The 22,676-nt window shown below is 38.0% G+C and overlaps 1 protein-coding gene across 1 annotated transcript; it reads left to right on the top strand.

Annotated features, from left to right (window-relative positions):
• The first annotated feature begins 19 nt into the window (after window positions 1–19).
• Window positions 20–21,933, top strand: LOC134534757 (large ribosomal subunit protein mL49). Its single transcript, XM_063373293.1, has 4 exons — window positions 20–190; window positions 8,223–8,409; window positions 20,693–20,820; window positions 21,715–21,933. The coding sequence occupies exons 1-4, from the start codon at window positions 20–22 to the stop codon at window positions 21,859–21,861; spliced, it is 633 nt and encodes a 210-aa protein (XP_063229363.1). The 3' UTR covers window positions 21,862–21,933.
• Window positions 21,934–22,676: the final 743 nt, after the last annotated feature.

The following is a 22,676-nucleotide window of genomic DNA, read 5'->3' as shown; positions in this document are numbered from 1 at the left end:
TGGGGTAAAAAGACGTACTATGTATTTGTTTTATAATAAGCTTCGTATTGTAATACAAATGACAGTATCCATGCGGTCTGTGAAGAGCCTTGTGCGTTCTTTTTGTAGTTTATCGCGCTGCAGTAAAATTTCAATAAATCATGTCGACCGAACTTTAGAGAAAAAATACACTGCCGTCAAAATTATGAAGGTAAAGTTGATATAAATTTTTCGTACTATCTACATATTTTGCTATTATGTAATAGGAGTATGTGTAAGATAACGTTAAAAAAAAAACTTTATTTTAAACACGCTATATAGTCAGATGGATTTTTTTTTTGCATTTGGGTGTTCACCCCATTGACATGCTACTTGAACTTAGGTGTTGAATGCAGTTCAGCAGTCAATACAAGATGTGTTCAAAAATAATTAGTTGTAGTATAAACTAAAATAAATAGTTTTGCAGGTTATATACACTGATCAAGGGGTGAAGAGAAGGCAAGTCAGCTTACATACGAGCAGGGGCGCAACGGGGGGGGGGGGCAAGGGTATTTTGCCCCCCCCCCTCTGAAACCTTGAAGTGGGGGCAAACGGGGGCAATGAAAGTGCTGTGTAATCAATTTTTAGATAATAAAACTGCTTAAATAGCACCATTTTCCACCTTGAAATACAAATTTTCCCGGGGGAGGACCCCCGAACCCCCCGCTTCAATAAGGGGGATCGATGATTCTTTATTAAAAGGTATATTGCCCCCCCTTTGGAAATTTAGTTGTTGCGCCCCTGCATACGAGTAGTATTTGGTAGGCAGAAGTATATTTAGGACCAGATGTAGATCAGGATGCTGCATGCTTGGTATATATCTGAAAGTATGGTGGACCACAAGGAAGCAAATAACCACATGATGCAAATTGAACAGTACAGTAGAACTTCATTAAGTCAGCCTACTTCAGCTCAGATCTTAGAAAAAACAAATAATGGTATATAGATTTCTTGAATGATAATCAGGGAGAATAAAATATATGAATAAAATACTTTATAACAAAAACACATGAGGGCAGAGTTCCATTTTGTGCTTTATTTGCATAGCCGATCCTGGGATACTCCATATGGAGTAATTGGAAGTTTTGATGCAGCGGAAGGTACTTAAATAAAAATTAAAAAATTTTAAAGTCCAGTATCACGTATCTAAGTTGATCCCTATGTAACGCCCGTCGTGCCTCAAAATTAAATTATTTGAATTTAATTTTAAAAAAACCTTGGATACTGCTGGGCAGAATATTAAGAAAAATAAAGTTATTGACCAGAGGTTTCCTGGGTTTATTTAGAATGGTAAATTAAATCTGTTTTTCCTTTGTTTTGGTTTTACAATTAAAGATATTAACACCTAACAAGTAAGAGGGCCGGCCCGATATTATTAATAACACGTTATATTATATTAATTACACATCATCACAGAAACAAAAAAAAATTGAAATATTCCACCCTATTAGATTCTTTCGCTGATTACAAAGATAATAGTCTCATTGATTTTACATATTCTCATCGATTAAGTTCTTATGTCACTGTTCGCTGGTATGCATTTAATTAATTTAATTAATTTAATTAATTATATGTAAGGGAAAAATATATTTCTAATATCACCCGGGTCTTCAAAGTATGACGTCGGACTGGGAAAAATTCTCTTCTTAAGGGGACTCGGAGCTCGAGGTCCCGAATGACATGCTGGGAGCAAATACGTCCCCCAACACTTGGACCCTGTTTGAAACACAAGTCAAATTCCAAACGAATTAGACCTGCTTCCAGACAGTCAAACACAGTCGGCGCGAAAAGGCCAACAAACGGGGATTCGGATAGGAAAAAGATCAGGTTACTCACCAAACAGGGTGTAGCTCCTGGACTCAGGAAATGTGTCGCGCTGACATCCAAATGGCGCGGACCGAAAATACCGCGGATGACGCAGAAGAAACCATGATTTAGGAAGATACAGAAATTAATAAAATGTAAACTAAAACATTATTCGTTGCCTAAATACAACGACTAACCGGCTACTGCTACATTAGATTCTGGGATCACATCCCTAAACACCGATGACTACATTCCCTATTTTGAAGGCAGAGTTCGTCGTTGCCGTGAAAAACCTCTTAACCGAGGTGACGCCGAGAAGACGCGGTAAGTAGCCGAAGTCAGAGTACTAAGTGCACGGTGGCGGACAAAACTCGTAATTAAAACGGGCGGTCGGCCCTAGGGAAAAGGAGGGGGAAGGTTCGGTTCTAGGCCGAAAATTTCCGAAGGAGTCCGAGGCGGGCGTGACAACAACACAACATGCGCGCTTTCTTCCGGCGGTAACAGGAAGCTACAAAGAATCGACTTGAACTCGACGCGACTTGAAAGCATAGGGGCTTATGGCGCCGCGGAGCATCTCTCTAGCGGCATAAAGGGGAACTAACGGAGGAGGTGAGCTGAATTGCCGCCAGGTATTACGGGCGTGGGCTCTGCACGCTGGCGACCAGGGCCGAAGTTACTTTTTCTGTCACTAGGTGTCGTGGAGGGCTCTGTAGGGCAAGGGCGAATGTCCTTGGAGTAGGCCACTGCCTTGGCGAGTTCACGTACGGTCAATGATCCTGGGCTAAATTCTTAGAATAAGGTGGGTAGCTGTGGGATAGAGGGGGGGACAGAAAATGCAACCAGGCTGGGAATGGAGGTCCACGGGAGACTCGTTCGTGCCGAGACTAGCTAGTCTCAGCAGGCCTCTAAGAAATAGAGCTTGCAGGCCGGAAGCTGCTCTATGCGATTTTAGTCATGTAGGGAATTAATATTACAAACCCGGGACGTTCCTGCAAGCGGGAGAAATGTCATCCGGGCTGCTAACGACTACATTAGACTAGCAAAATATCAGATTGGCCCCTGAGAAAGGGTACTTCGGTCCACTGGCACAAAGTTTAACTATGTAGCGTACACCAGCCTAACAAAGTGTAAATCACCCTATTGTAACCAATCTATTTGAAAAATAAAATTTACAAAAAATAAATTAAAAACTATAATAAAAGATTTTTAAAAAACGTGCCGAAATAACCTAATTTCCGGCACACCTAGGTCCTGTTGGTATGATGCTGTGGATACTTTGATTCTTTGATGCATGATGCTTGCTGTTTTGATTTTGTACATCTGAAAGATCCTGGACGTTACAATTTATGATATAGAAATTAATTATGATCATAAGTTGAATACAAAAAATATAATTTGTTTGTATTTTGATTTTTTTTGGCCAAGATCTTTATACTCACTAAATTAAAACAGCAAACGTCTTGTACCACAGGATCAATTATACAGGATCACACCATCAGGACCAAGGGATGAACTTAAATAAGTGATATGGAATTAAATTATCCTGGGAGTTGAAGGAAAACTAAAGAGCTGGGAAGGAATATGTTGAACTTATTTTCAAAGACTATAGAAATGATCCCCCACCATCAGACAAAACAATGAATTCAATCTTGAAATTACAAAAAATGAAGTAATACATGCCATTAAACTTCAGAAGAATGGTAAAGCCACGGGTCCAGATGGATTTTACACTGAAGTCATTAAAATTATAGCTGAACACAAGTCGACCGGCTTCAGCCTCCTAACATCGTTGTTCAATGTTATCTATGCATCAAGAAAGATACCTTATGACTGGCTGAGATCAACTTTCATACCACTGCCGAAGAAGAGCTACTCCTCACAGTGTGATGACTATTGTATGATTAGTTTGATGTCTCATGTACTCAAAATATTTCTGCGAATCTTACACACCCGGATTTACAATAAATGTGAATCTGGTATGGATCAGTCCCAGTTTTGCTTTCAAAATGGGGTTGGCATGCATGAAGGACTCTTCTCCTTAGATGTACTAATGCAGAAGTGCAGGCACATGACTATAAAAAAGCCTTTGACTGTGTGAGACATGAAAAGATGATAGAGAGTTTGAGCACAACTGATATTGACAAACGATTTATGCATTATCAGTACGCTGTACTGTAATCAGACCACAGACATCAAAACTGACCAATGGACATCAGAAGCGACTGCAATAATGAAAGATATTCGTCAGAGCTGTCTAATATCATTTCTCTTGTTCAAAATTTATTGTAAGCAATTTTCAGGAAAGTTTTTATGGAAGAAAGCAGCAGGATCATTATAAATGAAAATGTTTTAACTATATCAGGTACACAAAGGACACTGTTGTCATAGCAAATGACTAACTACCTACACTCCAACGCATAACAAACATTTAGTCCAGCACAGTAAACAGTGTGGCCTGTTTGTCAACACTTTCAAAACCAAAGCTGTTGTCTTCCCTAAGAGAAAAATCCAGGCAACCCTGGCAATAAAAGGCAATAAGATTGAACAAGTATGGCCTCCTTCAAATACTTTGGTGCTCTGCCAGATGAATCATGTATTTGCTAGAGAGAGATAAAAAATACAGAATATAACAGGCCAGGAGACAAGTTATTAGCATGAAATAACTCTTTATAAGTTTGGATCTTAGTCTGCATCTGTGAATGGGAATGATTTGTTGCTATCTGTTCTCCATTTTTCTCTATGGATGCAAAATCTGGACCCTTGACCAAAATCGAGAGGAAAGAATTTGTTCTTTTAAAATGTATCTTTGTCACAGTTTTTACTAAAAACATAGGAAAGCCCTAACAAGGAGGAAAAAGAATGTTGCAGGTGGTTCTGAAATTAGCTGCTAAGTAGAATTCATTCCAATAACAATTTATTAACAAACTCAATAACACAAACAAGTATTTCATTGAATCTCAAACTGACATGCGGGTTCTTGTGATGTCTAACGGCTGATACATGATCCCACTACAACACAAGACATACGAATTAACTCTCTGTGAATGATTATTGAACATGTAAAAACAATAGCCTTAATTCTGTTGAGGCGTGAGCTCGTCACCGCCTACGACCAGTACGCCGTCAATCTAAACTGCAAAGGCTTGAAAACATACAAAGTGTTAGTCACACTGAACATTCATAATCTTAATAACTAATTCTCGTAACATTAAATCCAGGTCCTTAGTACATTGTAATTTACAAGTGGTTACATTTATTTCTTTAAACTTACTATAACACCCAACCATTGGTTAACCCACATTATCACAACGTAACATAACTCGGGACTCTGTTTATACAATCAGTTTTATGTTTCTCTTCCGCCGCTACCGCGTGAAGCCCCCTACACATTGCTTCCGTAACACGTAATGTCTTATCGTGCGCGCCGTCCCTTGTGTCCGCAAATAGTCATGCCGTACGTACTATCCTCGAGTCGTTATGCCTACTATTCTTCATTACCTGTGGTAGAGTTAAAGTCCGTATAGTATTTAAGTGACGTGATCGGGTCGTGATAGTGTCACTACACCGGCTCGCTCAGCCCTCACGGAAGTTGCTATTACGCGCCATCTTGCGCTTGTCGTTGGACCTTCAAATTAGTTTTTAACCACTCTGAAGAATTTTATGCTTAATACAGCGACGCTTCAATATTACCTGTCCAAATTCTGGTTTACTACTTGAAGAGGTCTCACCCAGTCGAAGTCTTCTCGGTCCTTGGGCGGCTGCAACTGCGTGGTGGTTTGACTGTGTAGGCCGGCGAGCGGTGTCGGAGCAGCGTGGCAGCCTGCCCGCTTGATGTCCCAGTTGTTCTGCTCTTCGGTTGACTTGGCGCATGCCCTTTTATACTCGCTGGCTTGCCTGATGAGCTGGAAGAAGAACAGTCTCGTCTATTCGGGGGAAGCCAGCCCAACTTCCATTTCCGTCCAATTCCGCGCGCAGCCGACTGCGCACGAACTCGTCCAATGACGGCAGGCCTCCTGCCGCGGCGTTTGAGCGCCCGCGCACTCGCTGTTGCGTGGGTGGTATTCATTGACAAGTCAGGGGCACTAACCTTTACATGTGTACACAGGTACACACGTTACATCTTTATTGCTGCCTTTTATGCATATCGTGGGTGCTGAATATTTCAAACAACAAAGTTATTCATCGGATGAAGAAGCAAAATGAACTGCTCCTCATTATAAAGAAAAGGAAAATTCAATATCTAGGGCACACCATGTGAGGCGAGAGGTAGTCTATAAGCTTTGCAAGGGAAGAAGTCTGTTGGGAGGAGGAGGAATTCGTGACTGAAGGACATTCGAAGATTGTACAGCTGCTCGCCAGAAGAAGCTTTCCATGCTGCAACATCAGGTCCAGAGCTGGCTACGTGGACCTCCAACCTCCGTTAGGAGAAGGCGCATCAAGAAGAAGAAAAGGAACTTTTCAGTGTTTGAAAAAACCATTTTCAGAATTTTATTATTTTATCTACGATAAGGCAGCAATGATAGTAATGAACTTTAGAGTAACTACTGGGATCTTATACAATTATGGAATGAGTCACATTGTACAGCGAGACAGTAGACAGGTGACACACACACAAGGCAAAATGAAGAACATTTTTCTAAGTACGTTGTCTTATATTAATGTTTCCCAAATTCTCTAGCTAGCTTAGATTTTTATGATTCTGGTTTGGTTTATAATACAGATTAGTTAAATCTTTATATTATAGTAATGTATAATTAATAATAACATATTTAATAATAACATAATATTTATTAAATATTATATCTGACTAAACGAAGATATAATGTATGAGCTTGGGAGAATGAAGGGACAAATATGTCTGGAATCGGAAGGCACAAGGAACACCTCTCTGTAGGTACATATGTAGCTCATTATGACTATAAATAAGAAGCCAACTATCAATAAATCTGTAAAACAGTCAATGTCTTACGTGACGTGTATTACCATTGCAAAGCAACGCAAGCAAAACAAACAAACTCATTAAGACTAAATGTAAAAAAAGCTTTAGATACCCACTCATACACTGCGATACAGTCACTAGAATACTGAGCATAAGAAAATTTCAAAAGTCAACTATATTATACAACCTACACTAAAAAGGAAAAAGATTACAAAAAAAATAATATTACAACATTAGGTTATAAAATGAGAAGATTCAGTGCGGCCGATTTGCTGCTGTTTACGATGTTCCTCTTGGGCGGTACGGCTGTGGCGGTGTGTTCTCGGCAGATCTCTCCTTCCAGCGCTGCCCTGGACGAAGCTCCTCACGTCGATATGCAACAAGAAAATGATGGGTCGACAACCAGGATACTCATATGCTTGTTCCCCCCCACGACACGACCCCCCGTCCTGCGGAACTGTATGGTTCCCGGGTCATCCGGTGTATGCTGCACGACATCAGTCCTAGTCAGCACGAGCCATGTCACAGACATTCCCTGGTGACGGTCCATGCATGCCGACCCTTGACCATTACTCGTCAGCCCTACACCGCTATTTTGCCGCTGACCTCCCGATGTCGTCCCAACACCACTGCATCCTTCCACCGCCGCTCCGCCACACCTCTCACTTGCCGCTACAATATGGCCCGGCCTCCGCCAGACTGCGCATGCGCCATAGCCACCCACATGCGCGCGCTTCTCCTGACGTCACTGGTCCCACGTGACGATCAAAACGGAAGGTATCCATTTTAACAGTTTACAGTCGTCCCGTGGTAAGGGGTAAGAAATATTAAGAAACAGATCCTGTGATCTCTGTACAAAAATGACCATAGTAGTGAAACCGTGCTTTCACAATTGAATCAAACATGTTAAAAACTAAAACCTATACCAACAGGGCATGACCCCATAAAAATTGACAAAAATGTATGGTAACTTGCCAGGAGATGCACTGAGATTTGTAATGGCAAAGACGAAAAGGGTTGTTTACACATGTGAGGCTAGCAGGCACAAAAAAGTTATTTTAATGACTGTAACAATTATATGACCAGAATGGAAGGTTACAAGGATAGTTAAGTCTTTCCTAAGCAACCAAGCTGCGAAAATGCAAAACCAGAGGAGGGGCAGGGAAAGGAAATGCAAGGATCATGGAGGACACATCTTGCGATCTTCTGTTTGTACTAATTCGTAAAAATTTTTAGTTTATATGAGTGCTTTCTGATGATTTTTAATACTTGGTGTAATAAATGGTCAATATCTGATTTATGAAATTTTGTTTAATGCTTGCTGGTTTGTAACACAGACCAGTAGTTACTAATTTCAGTAAAAATAAGGTTTTTTCATCTTGAACATTTAAATTTCATAGTAAAATAATAATACATGCATGAGTGTTGAGTCTAATGTAATGCGTTATTGATTTTTCAGGCGCCACCTATCAGGTATGGGTCATACCTAAACAGTAAGCCTGCGGCTGATGTCGTGGAACTGCCTGAATTTGAAGTATCCAAGTCTCCTGATGAATGGAAGTATGTTGAAAGACTCCTGCCTCTCAAGACCGTGCCAAAGCCGAAACCGAAAACTGAATATCCATCAGGATGGAAACCACAGTCAGGTATGTGTTTTTAAGTATTTTGATTTCTTAAAATATTTCAAGAGGTAAACAGTTTGTGAGATATCAAGTTGAAGCTGTCATTTATTACTATACCCTAATTGATTCAGTTGTTAATTCAATGGTTATATGTGTATGATAAAAACCCCAGTCTTTTATCTAGGTTTTTATACGTTTACTAATGACCCACCCCGGCTTCTCACAGATGCAATCTACTAATTGTGGTGTCATTTAGATGTGCTTTATTTATTTTTATCCAAAAACACAGTTTTAAGGGGAATTGAATCGTTTAAATTGAAACAGTTGGTTCGTTGGTATTGGAATCAGCGGAATCAAAATAACTTCTCCAATTCCACAGCCAGTAAAAATTTTGCACGTGATTATAAAAGTTTTAATGATTTTATTTGCATGCATGTATAATTGAATAATTTAGATGGATTAAGATTCCATAATAAAATAATAGCTCACCCTACCTTTAACACCAGTTTATACTATGTCTGGCAAAATATCTTTGCAAATAACTCATAATTTTTTAACCAATTTCGAAAGATAAAAATGGTTACTGTGATTGTCCTTAGAAGATATGCATGCTTTCACTGACTTATCTTTAGGCCTTTTTGTGGTATATTTATTTGATCGATTAGTCATATATAAGTCATAGTAAGCCATGTAAGTGCCTTAAAAACATTTTTTGACAACTTGATTACAAGACATTGAGATTACTCTACTATCTTTAAATTTAATATGAATTAATTATACAGATAAACCTCCCGGAAGAAATTCTCTAAATGATGGTGAATACTGCAAAAAAAAATTCCATAGTGTAGTTTAGTAGTATTAAGGCGATTGGTGCATGGAAAATATTATGACAAAACTAATTTAACTGTACATATTTATTTTTAATGCTTCTTTTTAAGACATAATATACCTAGGATCTTTTTTAATAAACTTATTTTACTGAGTTATGTCATTTTAAATGCATTTATTTTTATTCCAAGCCAGAATTATTTAGAAAACACATAATTATGTTAAACTTAAGTATAGTTCAAGAAGCGAGTGTACGAATAGGTTTCTGCACCTATAAAAGTAAGAAATGTTTTTTTTCATCGTCAAAATTACATTTTAATATTGACAATTTCCATTGATCATTGCTGGACTACTTCAGGAGCGATTTAAAGAATAAATTTAAATGAAAATGAAAACATAATTGGCAGAACACTATTGAGTTATGTATATATTTTCATATCCTTTTGTTTTTGATACGATACGACTCAAAACACGCCCTCTGGAGTGGCCGTTCTAGTGCTGCGTGTAAAACTCTCGCCACCGGGAAGAATGTCCCTGCGACGTGGCGCTGAGGGCGGCGCTTGTCGGAACCAGGTAGTCCGGCAGAGCTCCAGCCGGCTGGCGCTGCCTGCGGGAGGGGAGGGGGAAGAATGGGGTGTAGAGGGAGGACGAGAGAGGAGGCTGAAGAAACAAAGGGTCTGTCAAGGTCGCACTTCATAGTGGAGTCTATCTTCGCTCAAGCAAGGAAACGTCTCTGTACGGAAAAATTCGTACAGCGAAATTCTTTTTAGCGGTTAGGTTTCGACTTGAAGTTGAATACTGACACGGTGATTATTCTTTGTGGTGGTTGTTTACACCTATGAATAAATTTTTACCCTCCAGATTAATATGTTTTGACAGCATAGAACATCAGTTGTGTATTACGGTTAGATAGGGTATGCTATATGCACACTAGAATGACAGATCTAAATTTAACCAAAAAAATAGATTTTATATGTATTAAAATTTATTTAGAACATCAAATCAACACTAGGCTATTCCAGTTATATGAAATAAAATAAAAAAATTTAAATGTTAGCTAGCGATGCCAGAATGTCGGGCACACTAATTACAAATGTCCTTTTTATGATTTTACATTGCACAGAACAATGAAACATTAATACTTCAAATGTTTGTTTACAGTTTTATTATTCTGTGCTACGTTATTTAAATTTATATTTTTAATTTATTTTTGGTTTTGAACTATATTTCTGACATTGTTACAGACGTTTGGGCTTTTCTCTATGTAATTATTAAGTAGTTGCGGCTTTTGGAATTACGTTTTTCACGGCCAGAAATTGCCCGAGGTTTCGGCGGAACTTTCAAAAAGTGCCTCGAGCCTATTGTTGTAAAAGTTACGCTACTAAAAAGAAGCTTGGTTTTCGCCGTTTTGGTGCGTGCAGCTCCGCGTCAGGACGTTCCTGACGCGGGCCTACCATAAGTTATGTTACGTGTGCGGTAATAATAGTATGTATAAAAAGGTTATCATCAGACTGCTGATGGTATGTTAAGTTGCGAACGGGAATACGCGATTTTAAAGTTATTAACGTCAGAAGATATCATTAGTCCAGGTATGGCCATTTTGTTATTACTCTATCACTAACGCTGTACTGACGCCCTGCAACTTTTTAACATTGCCGATTGATATTATGACTTTGTTGATGTTACTAGGATAAACTAAAACCAGCTGCTTTAAATATTATATTTACTAAATTAATTAGTCTCTCTGTACTATTAATGGCACGATCATTTTAACATACAATGCACAACTTATCTTACTGGTCTTGAGTCTATAGGTCTTATGTTTTATCGGACAATTCGTTAATTTATGAGTTAGTGGATTTTTCGAACCGTAAATCCCTTTTTGAACTCTACGTGAAACATTGACATTTGCGAAGTCGTGCCCATGTACCTGGCAACGATAGTTTAAAAAAATCGGAGTGATATTTTGGTCAAATGGAATTACTGTATTGAGGGATACGTGGTATTTGTTTATTCGTCTGTAAGTAATAAATCAGTCTTAAAATCAGTTAATTATTTTGTCTTCCTCTTTCGTATTCTAATTGAGATAAATATCAGATAAGCATGTGTTACTTGTATCACGACATCTAGGTATTATTTATCAGTAATTAATATTTTACTTTATTTTTTGTTAACTAATGTGCTAGGGCAGTGCACTTGACATCACTACCTGTGTGTAGTGTTGCATTACACTTTTTAACGCATTAGAGTTCACATAAAATGATAAATCCAAAATTTTGTTTAAAAGTATAAATATCAGCTATCTATTTAATTAATGTCCTGTATAACTCAGTCAGTAAAACACTCGAAAATATGTATAGGACCTGTTAACCTAAATATTTGTTAACAGTTAAACTGAACCAAGATGCGTTATAGAGTGATTTTTTTTTCGTATATTAGAGGTATGGGACATCAAAATACGCATCTGTCGCCCATTGACTTTAAATACAGAATTATAAACTACATATTGTGAAAACATTCTGCAGCAGTTTTTGCTGAACGGAAAAACACGGATGAGAAGACAGACGAAATGTGTTTGGTAAGTGGTTTTTCGTCAAATGAAATGGAACAGGGCAGTGCTTATCAGAATGAAAGTACAGAACTACTTTTGTGCAAGGAAATGCATTTTACAAAGACATTTCAAGATAAATCACCTTTAAATGAAATAGATTTTGCTGACATGGAAGAAATAGACTTAGATTTAGAGGCCAGGCCCCTTTCAAGTGACGAAATTTCTCTTGAAGGGCTGAAATAGGTTTCTGGCTATATAGCTCACCGTTTCAGAAATAAATATCCTGACCTTGGCACTACGGATTTCAATTCGGAGGACGATAGCTGGATACATGTACAATCAAAGGGTAACTTAAAATGTCCCACTAATGAATTTTTTGAATTAATAAAGATCGCTGAAATGTGTTTTGATAATGTTAATGGCAACAATTTGTGCAAAAAAGAGCGGATTTTTGAATCACTGACTAAAATTATCTGCGGAACTACTGAAAATAAATATCCAGAAGAAGTTATATACTGTTTTGTCAGGACAAGAACGTATATGCGTATCAAGTATTTGAACAGGAAATATTTTAACGAACAAGACCAAAAACGCAAAGAAAGAAATAAGATGAGGAAAACTACCCTCTAAGATTTTTCAGTGTGATAGTGTCCACTTTCCTTCACCATAATATGTATGTTCATAATTTATTTACGATGTTTTTTAATTACTATATTTAAGAAAAGCATTTATTGTGAATATCGCAGCAATTATGTAGGGCTTAAGGTATTTATTGTATTCCAAATATTGAGTATGTCATTTTTATTGCCTTTATTAAAAATAATATATACGTTAACAATGTAACAAAATTGCGATATTTTTGTATTGCTATTGCAATTTCGTTTCTTGTAAACATTATTGTAGACTTTTTCATATTGAAATTAAATTTGCTATAGGGTTGTTTGTATTTTAATTTTACAGTTATAAGATTTTTTATATGTTGTTTACTGTTTACAAACATTTGAAAAATATTTCCTTAACCATATTTCCATTTCCATGGCAATAGTCTTGTTAGCTTTTCGTGTAACTCTTCTACATGGATGATAAGATGGTGCGACATCTAAAACATATCACACCACCTTTACATAACTATAAAACTAAGAGGTGTTTTCTTTACATAATATTAAAGCACAATGTTTCCTTGTGGCGTAGGTGATTTAGAATTTCCATTTATCTAGAAAAATGCGCTTTCAAAATGTTTTTTAACACACAGTGTTTCGGAAGGTTTTTGAAGAAAAAAATTGACTACGCGTTTAATTTTTTTGCAACTGATTTCGGGCACGTGCATGGAATATAATTAATCTGTAGGAAGCGCAATGGTTTAAAGTATTGATGTTGAAGATTTGAAAAGATTTATTCAAATAGTGTGAGAGAACGAGCGAGTTGAGTGATAAGATGTGCGGGAATGGCAGAGGTTAGCTCTCAGCCACATGTCGTGCGCAGTTGCGGACAAAAAATAATCCATTCCGCCTCCCCATGGCGAAGGATGAGTGAAAGAGAAACCTGCTAAACCTTCCCCTCCTCCGGGCACGATAGAACCGTATCGGCTGTGTGTTAGAGGGAGAGCGAGTTACAACCTTCGAGGTTCTGTTACTTTCTCATAGATGGCAGGCCGCAGAGCGACCGCCTGCAACACCCTTCCCATCTGAAGGCCATCTCGCCACTGACGAGCTGGAACTAAGATCCTGACATCCCTACATAGTAACGGTCACCCACATAGGCATCTAGACTCTTTAGTGATCAAATGATACAAAATTCATTGTTTTCGGGCCTGTGACCATTTTTTACCGTGCACCAATCGCCTTAAGCGAACAGAGAAGATGTGGATGGCGACTTTCTTTTACACTATTTAAAGATTATGCCTCGGTGAAAATTGGTTTTTACCATTTCTGCCTTTTTACAAAATAAAAGTTATATTGTCAATACTTTTGACATTTATTTTAAATAAAATATTTTTATGGATATTTAACCCAATGAAACTATAAAATTGTAGCTTTTAGACTTATGAAGATTACTCTCCTAACTTTCTTCTCTATTACCACATTTTCTTGGTTACTGTCCTTTTTAAACAAAAAATGAAATACAATTTAAGGTAAAATAATATCACTTGTAACCGAAAGCCAGGAATCAACCAGCATTATTTTAAAAAACATTTGTGTTAATAACTGTCGCATCCGTCACTGTCAGGGTCGACAACAAATGGAAGGATGAGAAGGAGTGAATGCCGACTCACTGGTCACCTGATGTTTTGAGGTCATGTTCTGGAGTATCCCTCGTACCTGATGCTGGGCTGCAATCTGGTCCAGACTGCTGCCTCCACTTTCATTGGATACCTCCATAGAGCGGGCGAGGGAGTGGGGCTAGTGGCCGGACACTGGTAATTGTGACCAATCCGGCGACACTTGGGCTTGGAGCTGAAAAGGTCACTAAGTTCGTTGATCGAGAAAACTCACCGGCTCGCTGAAGCTCCCCTACAACTCTCACTTGAGAAAATTCCGGATTCTCCTCGTCGGTAATTAAACTCGGATCTCCTTGGTGAGAGGCGAGTGATCTTACCACTTCACAATCGTGGTCTCATGGCGGGAAAGAAGATTAGCTGGACGGTGCGCTCTGAAAAAAACCTCTGGCGAGAACACAGTTCTAGACTAGCCTGGACTGGTTGGCTTCTACAGCCTTCCTGTGTAAAAGGCCTCCAACATACAAAACCTAGGAATGTTTGGGAGTTAAATTAACACAGAATTGAAAATATCAGGGTAATCTTCCTGAAAGGTATTAAATAAAAGGAAGAGCAAGTAAAAATAGGAATTTGATACTTTTTTTTTTTTACACTATTATCCCACAAACAAATCCACAATAAAGGATTCAGATCTTAGTGAAGAAAGTATTATATCCAACGTTTACTTCACAAAATGAAGGAAGTTAAATGCCAAGTGTCATACTCTCTTGTTACAGGAAGAAAACATGGTTATTTCATATACCTGCAAATAATTAATCCTGGAGCTTATGTCTAGCAACTTTAATGTGCAATGTACTTTCCTTTTCACAACAGCGTGTATAAATATTTACATTATAATTACATTTCAGTAAATACTCTCTCATAACATGAAGTTTGCAAAGGTTAGAACTCGTGTTACAAAATTCCATTGACAGCACACAATTGAGAAGTTAAGTGTCATTCACATACCGTACAATAATATTAGGCTAACTCAAAGCACATTACTAAATTGAAATAGATATTCCACATTAACCTTGTTTGTCCGTAGAAAAATTCCAAGACTAATTACACTAAAGATGAACAACATTAGCAGCAACCTGATAACACTATTGTACTTCGTACTACTATATAAACGTGAAAGTTTGTGAGGATGGACGGACGGGGGTTTGTTTGTTTGTTTGTTTGTTTGTTTGTTAGTTACTCTTTCAAGCAAAAACTCTGAACGGATTTGAATGAAATTTGACACACAGATAATTTATAACCTTGGTTAACGCATAGGCCACATAATTAATTCGAAATTTAATTCCTAATACAGTCACAAAGTGTAAATTCATTTTTATAACTGAAAATCATAGGTCATAGACATACAAATAATGAATGTGTTTCATTTCTGTATGTCGGTCTGGTAATTTCATATTCTTCTCGGTACAAACCCGTCTGCTTATTTTATCTCGCAGCGTTTAAGAAAAATAAAGGAGATACTAACAGTTAAGTTCTTAAATTCATCAATAGATAGCGTTGCCTTGAATTACAAATGTGCTATCGTTTTTGAATGCATGTGAAAGTTTTTTATGTATTAACACATAGGCTACTTGCTTACTAATACAAATTTTAGCAATGTACATTGATTGTGTGTCATTTCTGTATGTCAGTCTGGCACCTTCTTCTTGAAACAAACAAATATAGATTTGTTTGTTTATTTAGATATTATAATAGTATTTTTGGTTAGTTTAAGAATTTAATGGTGGTTAGATACTGGAATGGTGTTATTAGTTTGAAAATTTTGTGATATTTTTTAAAATAGTACTTACAATAATGCCGCGAAAGCGTAAGTCTAGTCTTTCACAAAGCTCTAATAAAGCTCGAGCTATGATAATAGCTACAAATAACAAGACTCTCAACAAGCCGAGCTGGGAAGGCTTGAACAGGCAGTGTGTGAGGAAGCGCACATAGCTGTTGAAGACTCCAGAGCAGTACCAAGATCGGCATCAACAGCATGCTGAGTTTCTGGTGTCGCAACTGGCTGCTGAGACAGGCCTCACATACACTTACTGCTGTGGTTGAAGAAAAAATTGTGTCACAACCAAATAGATGAAGTCATGTGCTGAGATACCGAACCTGAAACCAAGATCAAAAGCTCTATGATACGGTGACCAAGAATATGATTTCACGGCCGCTGTGGTGCACTAAATCCTTCATCGCCATGCATGAAGGAAGGGAAATGTACTAAAAAGTATCCAAGAATGCTTTTAAAAGTAACTCAAACCAACGATAAAGACTATTCTCTGTACAGGCGCAGAGCACCAGAAGATGGTGGACGTACAACAACTCTAAAAACCTGAGGAGTAATACAGGAAATATTGATGGACAATAGCTGGATGGTCCCATATTCTCCCCTACTGTCTAAAAAATTTTAATTTCCAATAAATGTAGAGTTCTGTATTACGGTAAATGTGATAAAATACATTTGCAAATATTTAAATAAAGGTAGCGACCAGGCTACTTTTAAAATCCGACAGCAAGGGAATATAAACATTGACCCGAGAGATGAGGTGCAAATATTTAGAGCCGGCAGATATGTTAGTAGTAACGAAGCAAGGTGGCGGATCTTGGGTCTGCCTCAGTACGAGAGACACCCAACAGTCACTCATCTTGTAATACATCTACCCAATGGTGAGAGGGTTTACTTCACTCAAAATAATTTTAGAGAGAAATTAACAGCACCACCTAGAACGACACTAACTGTGGTTTTTCCTGTTGTGCCAAAATGGCACATTTGCAAAAAAAATATGTTTGACATACCTCGCTACTATTACCTGAAGGAATGGAATTGTCGTTTGCAAGGAACACCTGTAGATGGATGGCCAGGTGTAAAGGCAGGAGACGCTCTTTGACGCATTTACACTGTGCATGTAAGCAACTTTGAATGTTATTGTTTCTGAATTCTGCTGAATGTAATAAGGGGACCCACTAACTTCTTGGATCTAAAAACAGTTAACGGTCAAGAACTTGCAACTTTTCGACAGGTTTCTGAAAAGTTGGGGTTTTTGGAAGATGACAACCACTGGGATGCCACCATAGAAGAGGCCGTGTTTTGTCGCTCACCAGCACAAGTAAGAGAGCTATTTGCCATGTTGATATTCACTTGCAGTTCATCCAATCCTCTGCAACTATGGGACAAGTACAAAACTGAGTTATCAGAGGATATCTTGCACAGATATGAAAGAATTAATTAAGTCACCAATGATCTTTGTTTCAATGAAGAATTGGTACTTATCGAGGACAAATAATAATAATAATAATTTCCTGAAAGAAATTGTCTGATTATGGTATATCCATACCACAATGTAGAGGAGAGCAATCAAATGATTTGATCAGAGAGCTAAGCTACGATACCACCATATTAGATGCGCACGTGAGCGATACTGAGCCATATCTGCTACCCGAGCAAAAAGAGATTTACCACAAAATATTACGACAAGTTGAGAGTGGTGAAGGCGGTATTTTTTTAAGATCGCATTAGCTGTGGCTTCCTCGGGAATAGCTGCAATATTGCTAAGCGGTGGATGGACAGCACATTCAGTCTTTAAATTACCTCTTAGTCCGACAAGCGAAGAAACCCTAACGTGCAACATCAGTTAGAGCAGCGCCACTGGCGTCCTGTTGCAACAGTGCAAGCTGATCGTGTTGGACGAGTGCACTATGTCACACAGACGTGCTACCGAGGCTCTTGATCGCTGTCTACAAGACATGCACAGCAATCAATCATTGATGGGTGGTGTTACTGGCAGATGATTTTAGGCAGACTTTGTCATCGAGCGAGGCACTGCAGCAGACGAAATTAATGCATGTTTGAAAGCATCATTAATGTGGACCAAAGTTGAAACGCTTCATTTCACCACTAACATGCGTGTCCAGTTATTTAGTGATGTAGAGTCGGGTACGTATGCTGAAAAAATGCTTGCGATAGGTGAAGGTTGACTAGAAACTGACGAAGAAGGTATGGTTCTATTCACCAATCAATATTGTCATGTTGTGGATTCGGAAGTATTGCACAGGTTTTTCCAAATTTGCAAAAAAAAAACACCGGGATGATAATTGGCTGTGTGAAAGAACCATACTGGCACCAAAAAATGAGACTGTTACGAAAATCAATAAAAAAAAATCTTGAACAAAATAACTAGCGATACATCAGTGTACAACTTCATCGACACAGTCATGTCATCTGATGACATGACGATCTACCCCGTGGTGTTTCTAAACTCTTTGGAGCTATTCTAGGTGCCATCCCATATGCTGGAATTAAAGGTAGTTATACCCGTTTTGTTAATGTGCAACCTGGACTCACTGAGATTATGCAATTTTACTAGATTGTGAGTCACTGAACTAAGGAGGCATATTGTGAAGGCCACAATTTTAACTGGACAAGCTAAGGGAGATCATGTGTTTGTACCACACATCCCAATAATACCCAATAACTTACCCTTTAATTTTAAACATCTGCAGTTCCCATTAAAAGTTGTATTTTCAATGACGATCAATAAATCTCAAGGTGAAAATTTATTGGTAGCAGGGATACATTTGAGTATGACATGTTTTTCTCACGGTCAGCTCTACATAGCTTGCTCACGTATTTCTGAGTCGCAAAATCTGAATGTTTTTGTTGAATGAAATAAATCATTTAACATAATTCACAGGAGTATATTGCAGTAAGTATTTCACGGCTAAACCACTTAGCCGTTTGTGATGAAATTTGATGCAGGCGAAGCTTTATTTTATAAAAAATAAATTCCATGCGTATATATCAATAATTGTGTATGATGTTTTCCATAGTTTGTAAACATAATTTTGTGATGATATTTGTGAATTATAAATTATAATAAATATACTATGTAATATGTTTTTACATTGTTTCCATTGTTTGATTCAACATAAGGCTTGACATAAAACATTGTATACAGTAGCATCATATTGAAATTCTTTTTAGTTTTTTTCAATAGAACAACAATCATGGGCACTGAGCATTATTGCTCTATTGACAAAAACTCCATTATTTTAACCACAGGAGCGAAGCAGCGGTTAACAACTAGTAAATAATTTTCAAATAATTCTGTGCATTAATGCTCTATGCTCATTTCTTACACATAATTCCTCCGTTTCAGATCAAAACAATTAATTTGCAACCACAATAAACTCAAAAGTGATGCTACACAAAGACTAGGACCAAGTTCAAAGTCAAGCAATCCAATTGCTTTACCTCGTCTTTTGTGACTTTCGTGACGATCCAACACTTGGCAGCGTGTAACATCACTAACGCATGCTACTTAATTGATTGCTTTACAGGTAAACCATGCAAACATTCCAGTAACCTTTGCATAGTAACATTACATCAAATTCCTGGTAATAACAAACATTAAAATGGATACCCTCTGCAACTTTGTTGCACAAACTGTTGAGTGCACACTGCCACGTTCACAACTGTGACCAGCATTACCTCTAGCTCTGCAACTTTTCAGAGGCGTACAACATGAGGTAGATTTGCACAGGCTCTAATACATCTCTGTTACTTGAGCTCTGCGAGGTCCAATCATTAACAAATAATTGACCTCCATACCCGCTGCTGAACACGCAAGTCAAAGTTAAGCCATACACAAACCAAATCAATTGCTGAATCGGACAAGTACCAGATAAATCATCACGCCTTATTCACAACCCGTACATCTTATCGCGAAATTGGTCAATGCTACAATGCATGTTATACACTTGGCTCTAAGATCACGAGCTCTATCCTTTCAATATGCGAAAACAGAATCTGCATCAAAATTTCTAAGGGCTTACCAAATGACAATAGTTTAACAATAATTCAACCTTCATCACTATCACAACTTACTCTACATGTTGCCCACACAACGGGTATTCCCGCGATCGTAACCTACTCTTAAGCCTACAACGTACTCATTCAAGATCTCGACGAACAAGAACAATGTACAATACTGATCTCTTAAACTACGACTAGAAACAGCCAAGTACAGATACGTGGAGAGAAATGAAATCGCTTCAGGAAGGAAGGAAGGAAGGAAGGAGAAGCAGAGCAAAACAAAACTACGTCACACTGAGGCAGTCATTTCAAGTGTGTGAGATGCACCCCCCTCCTTTTCCCCCTGTTCCTAACTGCCAGTTCGAAAGCTAAATGCTCCTTGTTGGAATTTTACAGAAAGAGTCAACAAGGTTCTCAGGTTTTCGTGACCACTGTCTGAATTGACTAGCTTGTGGTTTTAGTTGTGTTAGAATTGAAGAAACAATCTCCCACATATCCGTTGACATTACAGCTGTCATCTTCAGTAGGCAACCTGCTACCCTGAAAACGGTGACTTCAGTGCCGACCAAAATGTGGGAGATTATTTCTTCAACATAAAACCCACAAGCCTGGGCAATTTACATAAGAAATTGTGACTGTGAAAGCAAAATATTTTAAACACGTGAGTGTTAAATTTCATTTTCCTGGTGTTGATAAAAAATACAAATTAAAAGAAGATATTATCTTATTTTCACTTAGTTTGTTTTTACTTGTTATTGTAGCTAGTTTTAAAAAAAATAGTTATTTTGTTTTAAGATAATTTTACTTAAACCACATTGGGTATATTTACACTGTGTGTTGATATTCCTTCAAACAGAAGCAGCCAAAGACCTGCCATATTTTATCAAGCGGAACAAGAACCACATGGTTCCAGTCTATCTGTACAGAGGCCATCTAGGACATGTCAGGATAACCCAAGTGAAACACATACAAGGAGATATCTGGGTAAGTTGACGTTTTGTATATTGTACAGTATTCAGAAGTTTCACCTCCCCTACTCCACTCTTCCCCTCTCGACTTACCACCAGTATTGTTATGTTTGAGATTAGGCCCTTGTGTTTTTTCTGGTGAGGTGGTAATGTTTGGGTGCAGTAATTTACATTTGTACAATTTGTTTCTTAAATAATTATCAGTGTAGTTTTAATATTGTCCTGTGTGTTTGCTTTTGAGATTTTGTCAATTTTCTCAAGAAAGTTTGCTATGTTGGGGAAACATGGGGCTTAGTTGAATATCATCTGGGTTCAGATCTTCCTGATTTTGGTTTTGCACGCGGTCTCGGGATCCACTCCAGCCTGATGCTGGGATGCTCCCTCATCACAGCCCATGACATGAGACTCCAACCCACATTCCTGCCACTATCACTGGCCTTCCACCAGGGTGAACCGGGGGAGATACATAGACCATCGGTGACGATCAAGGAGCCGGGGGGAGGGGGTCTGCAGAGGAGGAAGAAGGCAGAAAGACTGATAAGGCTGTTTAAAGTGGACATGCAGAGTTAGATTAAAGGGAAGGTTGTCCAGAGGGGGGAGAGATCATGAGTGGAAGATCCAAAGTGATAGATGAACGGAAAGAGGGAAGAACTCAATCTTGGTGAGAATGGGGTGGGAATGGAACGAGCTTGAAGGGTGGGAAGGATTTACGAAACAAGATCCAGGAAATGGGAGAATAAAGAAGGGGGGAACTTTGAGGACTGTAATTTTAATGGTTGCGAAACCTTTTGAGCATGCAGCAACATGGATGAAACTATAGAAATTAATAGGAGTTTGAGTGTTTTTCTTTCTTTTTGTGAAAGTAGTTTTTGTTGCTTGGCTGTCAACTTTTTTATTTTATTTTTTGCAGGCTCTTGGAGAGGAGTTGAAATCATTCTTAGCCAAGGAAAACAACAAGCTTATACAAATCCAGGTGCAAGAAGTGTATGGACACATAAACATCAGGGGTGATTACGTGACACAGGTTTACAACTGGCTACTAAATAAAGGCTTTTGATGGTCACATTAGTTGTGTGTATTATTGTTCATGTATGGAACATTTTATTAATAAATTGTGGCAATAAATGAATTATTTCACAAAACATTGTGACTGAACCTAAATAGTTAAGCTTAGTTGAGTTTTTTGCAGCCAGTATGTTGCACAAGTTTGCGCAAAATTCAACAAGTCATTTTGTACAAAAGTACAATGATACTATGACAAATAATTTCTCTTATCTCCTAATGTGCCATTCTTCAACTGTTGTGTAGTGAGTGTAGCTGGTTCAGCAATCTCCTCAAGAAAGAAAAATAAAAACTTTCAGTACAGACTTCAGGCACAGGTAGATTTTGATGTACCTATTTCTTCTGGAGAAAGTTCTGGAAGATTTTGAAAACTAATGCACTTGAGCTTTTTAAAATTAAAACACAATTTTTTTCAACCCCTTATAGAAAAGTAGTCTCACCAAAAATTTGTTTCAGCCAAAAGTTTTATATAATGTTAGGATTTTTTCAAAAAATGATAATGGATTTGATAATATACCTACTAAAGGAGTTACGAATATATATTTTTTTGACATGACAACGTCTGATAAATCGATGAACGCCGGCTGCACGCACGAAAAAGTGTCCCACTACGGATGTGTCCTGTTTGCTCATTGTACGCATGCGTGGCATCTCTCTTCCATTCGATTGGAACAACCATTGATTTGACTTTTCAATCATATTTTCGTCATTTGAATTATTAATATTATGTAATTTAACGATCGTCCACCGATTTTCAGCACAATTGGTACGTATATTTAAAAGTAATTTTGAATATTCAAATACGTTTTG

The sequence above is a fragment of the Bacillus rossius genome, chromosome 8 (assembly GCF_032445375.1).
Source record: "Bacillus rossius redtenbacheri isolate Brsri chromosome 8, Brsri_v3, whole genome shotgun sequence".
In the NCBI taxonomy this organism is placed as follows: Eukaryota; Metazoa; Arthropoda; class Insecta; order Phasmatodea; family Bacillidae; genus Bacillus; species Bacillus rossius.
This window is presented reverse-complemented; position numbering and strand designations above follow the sequence as displayed.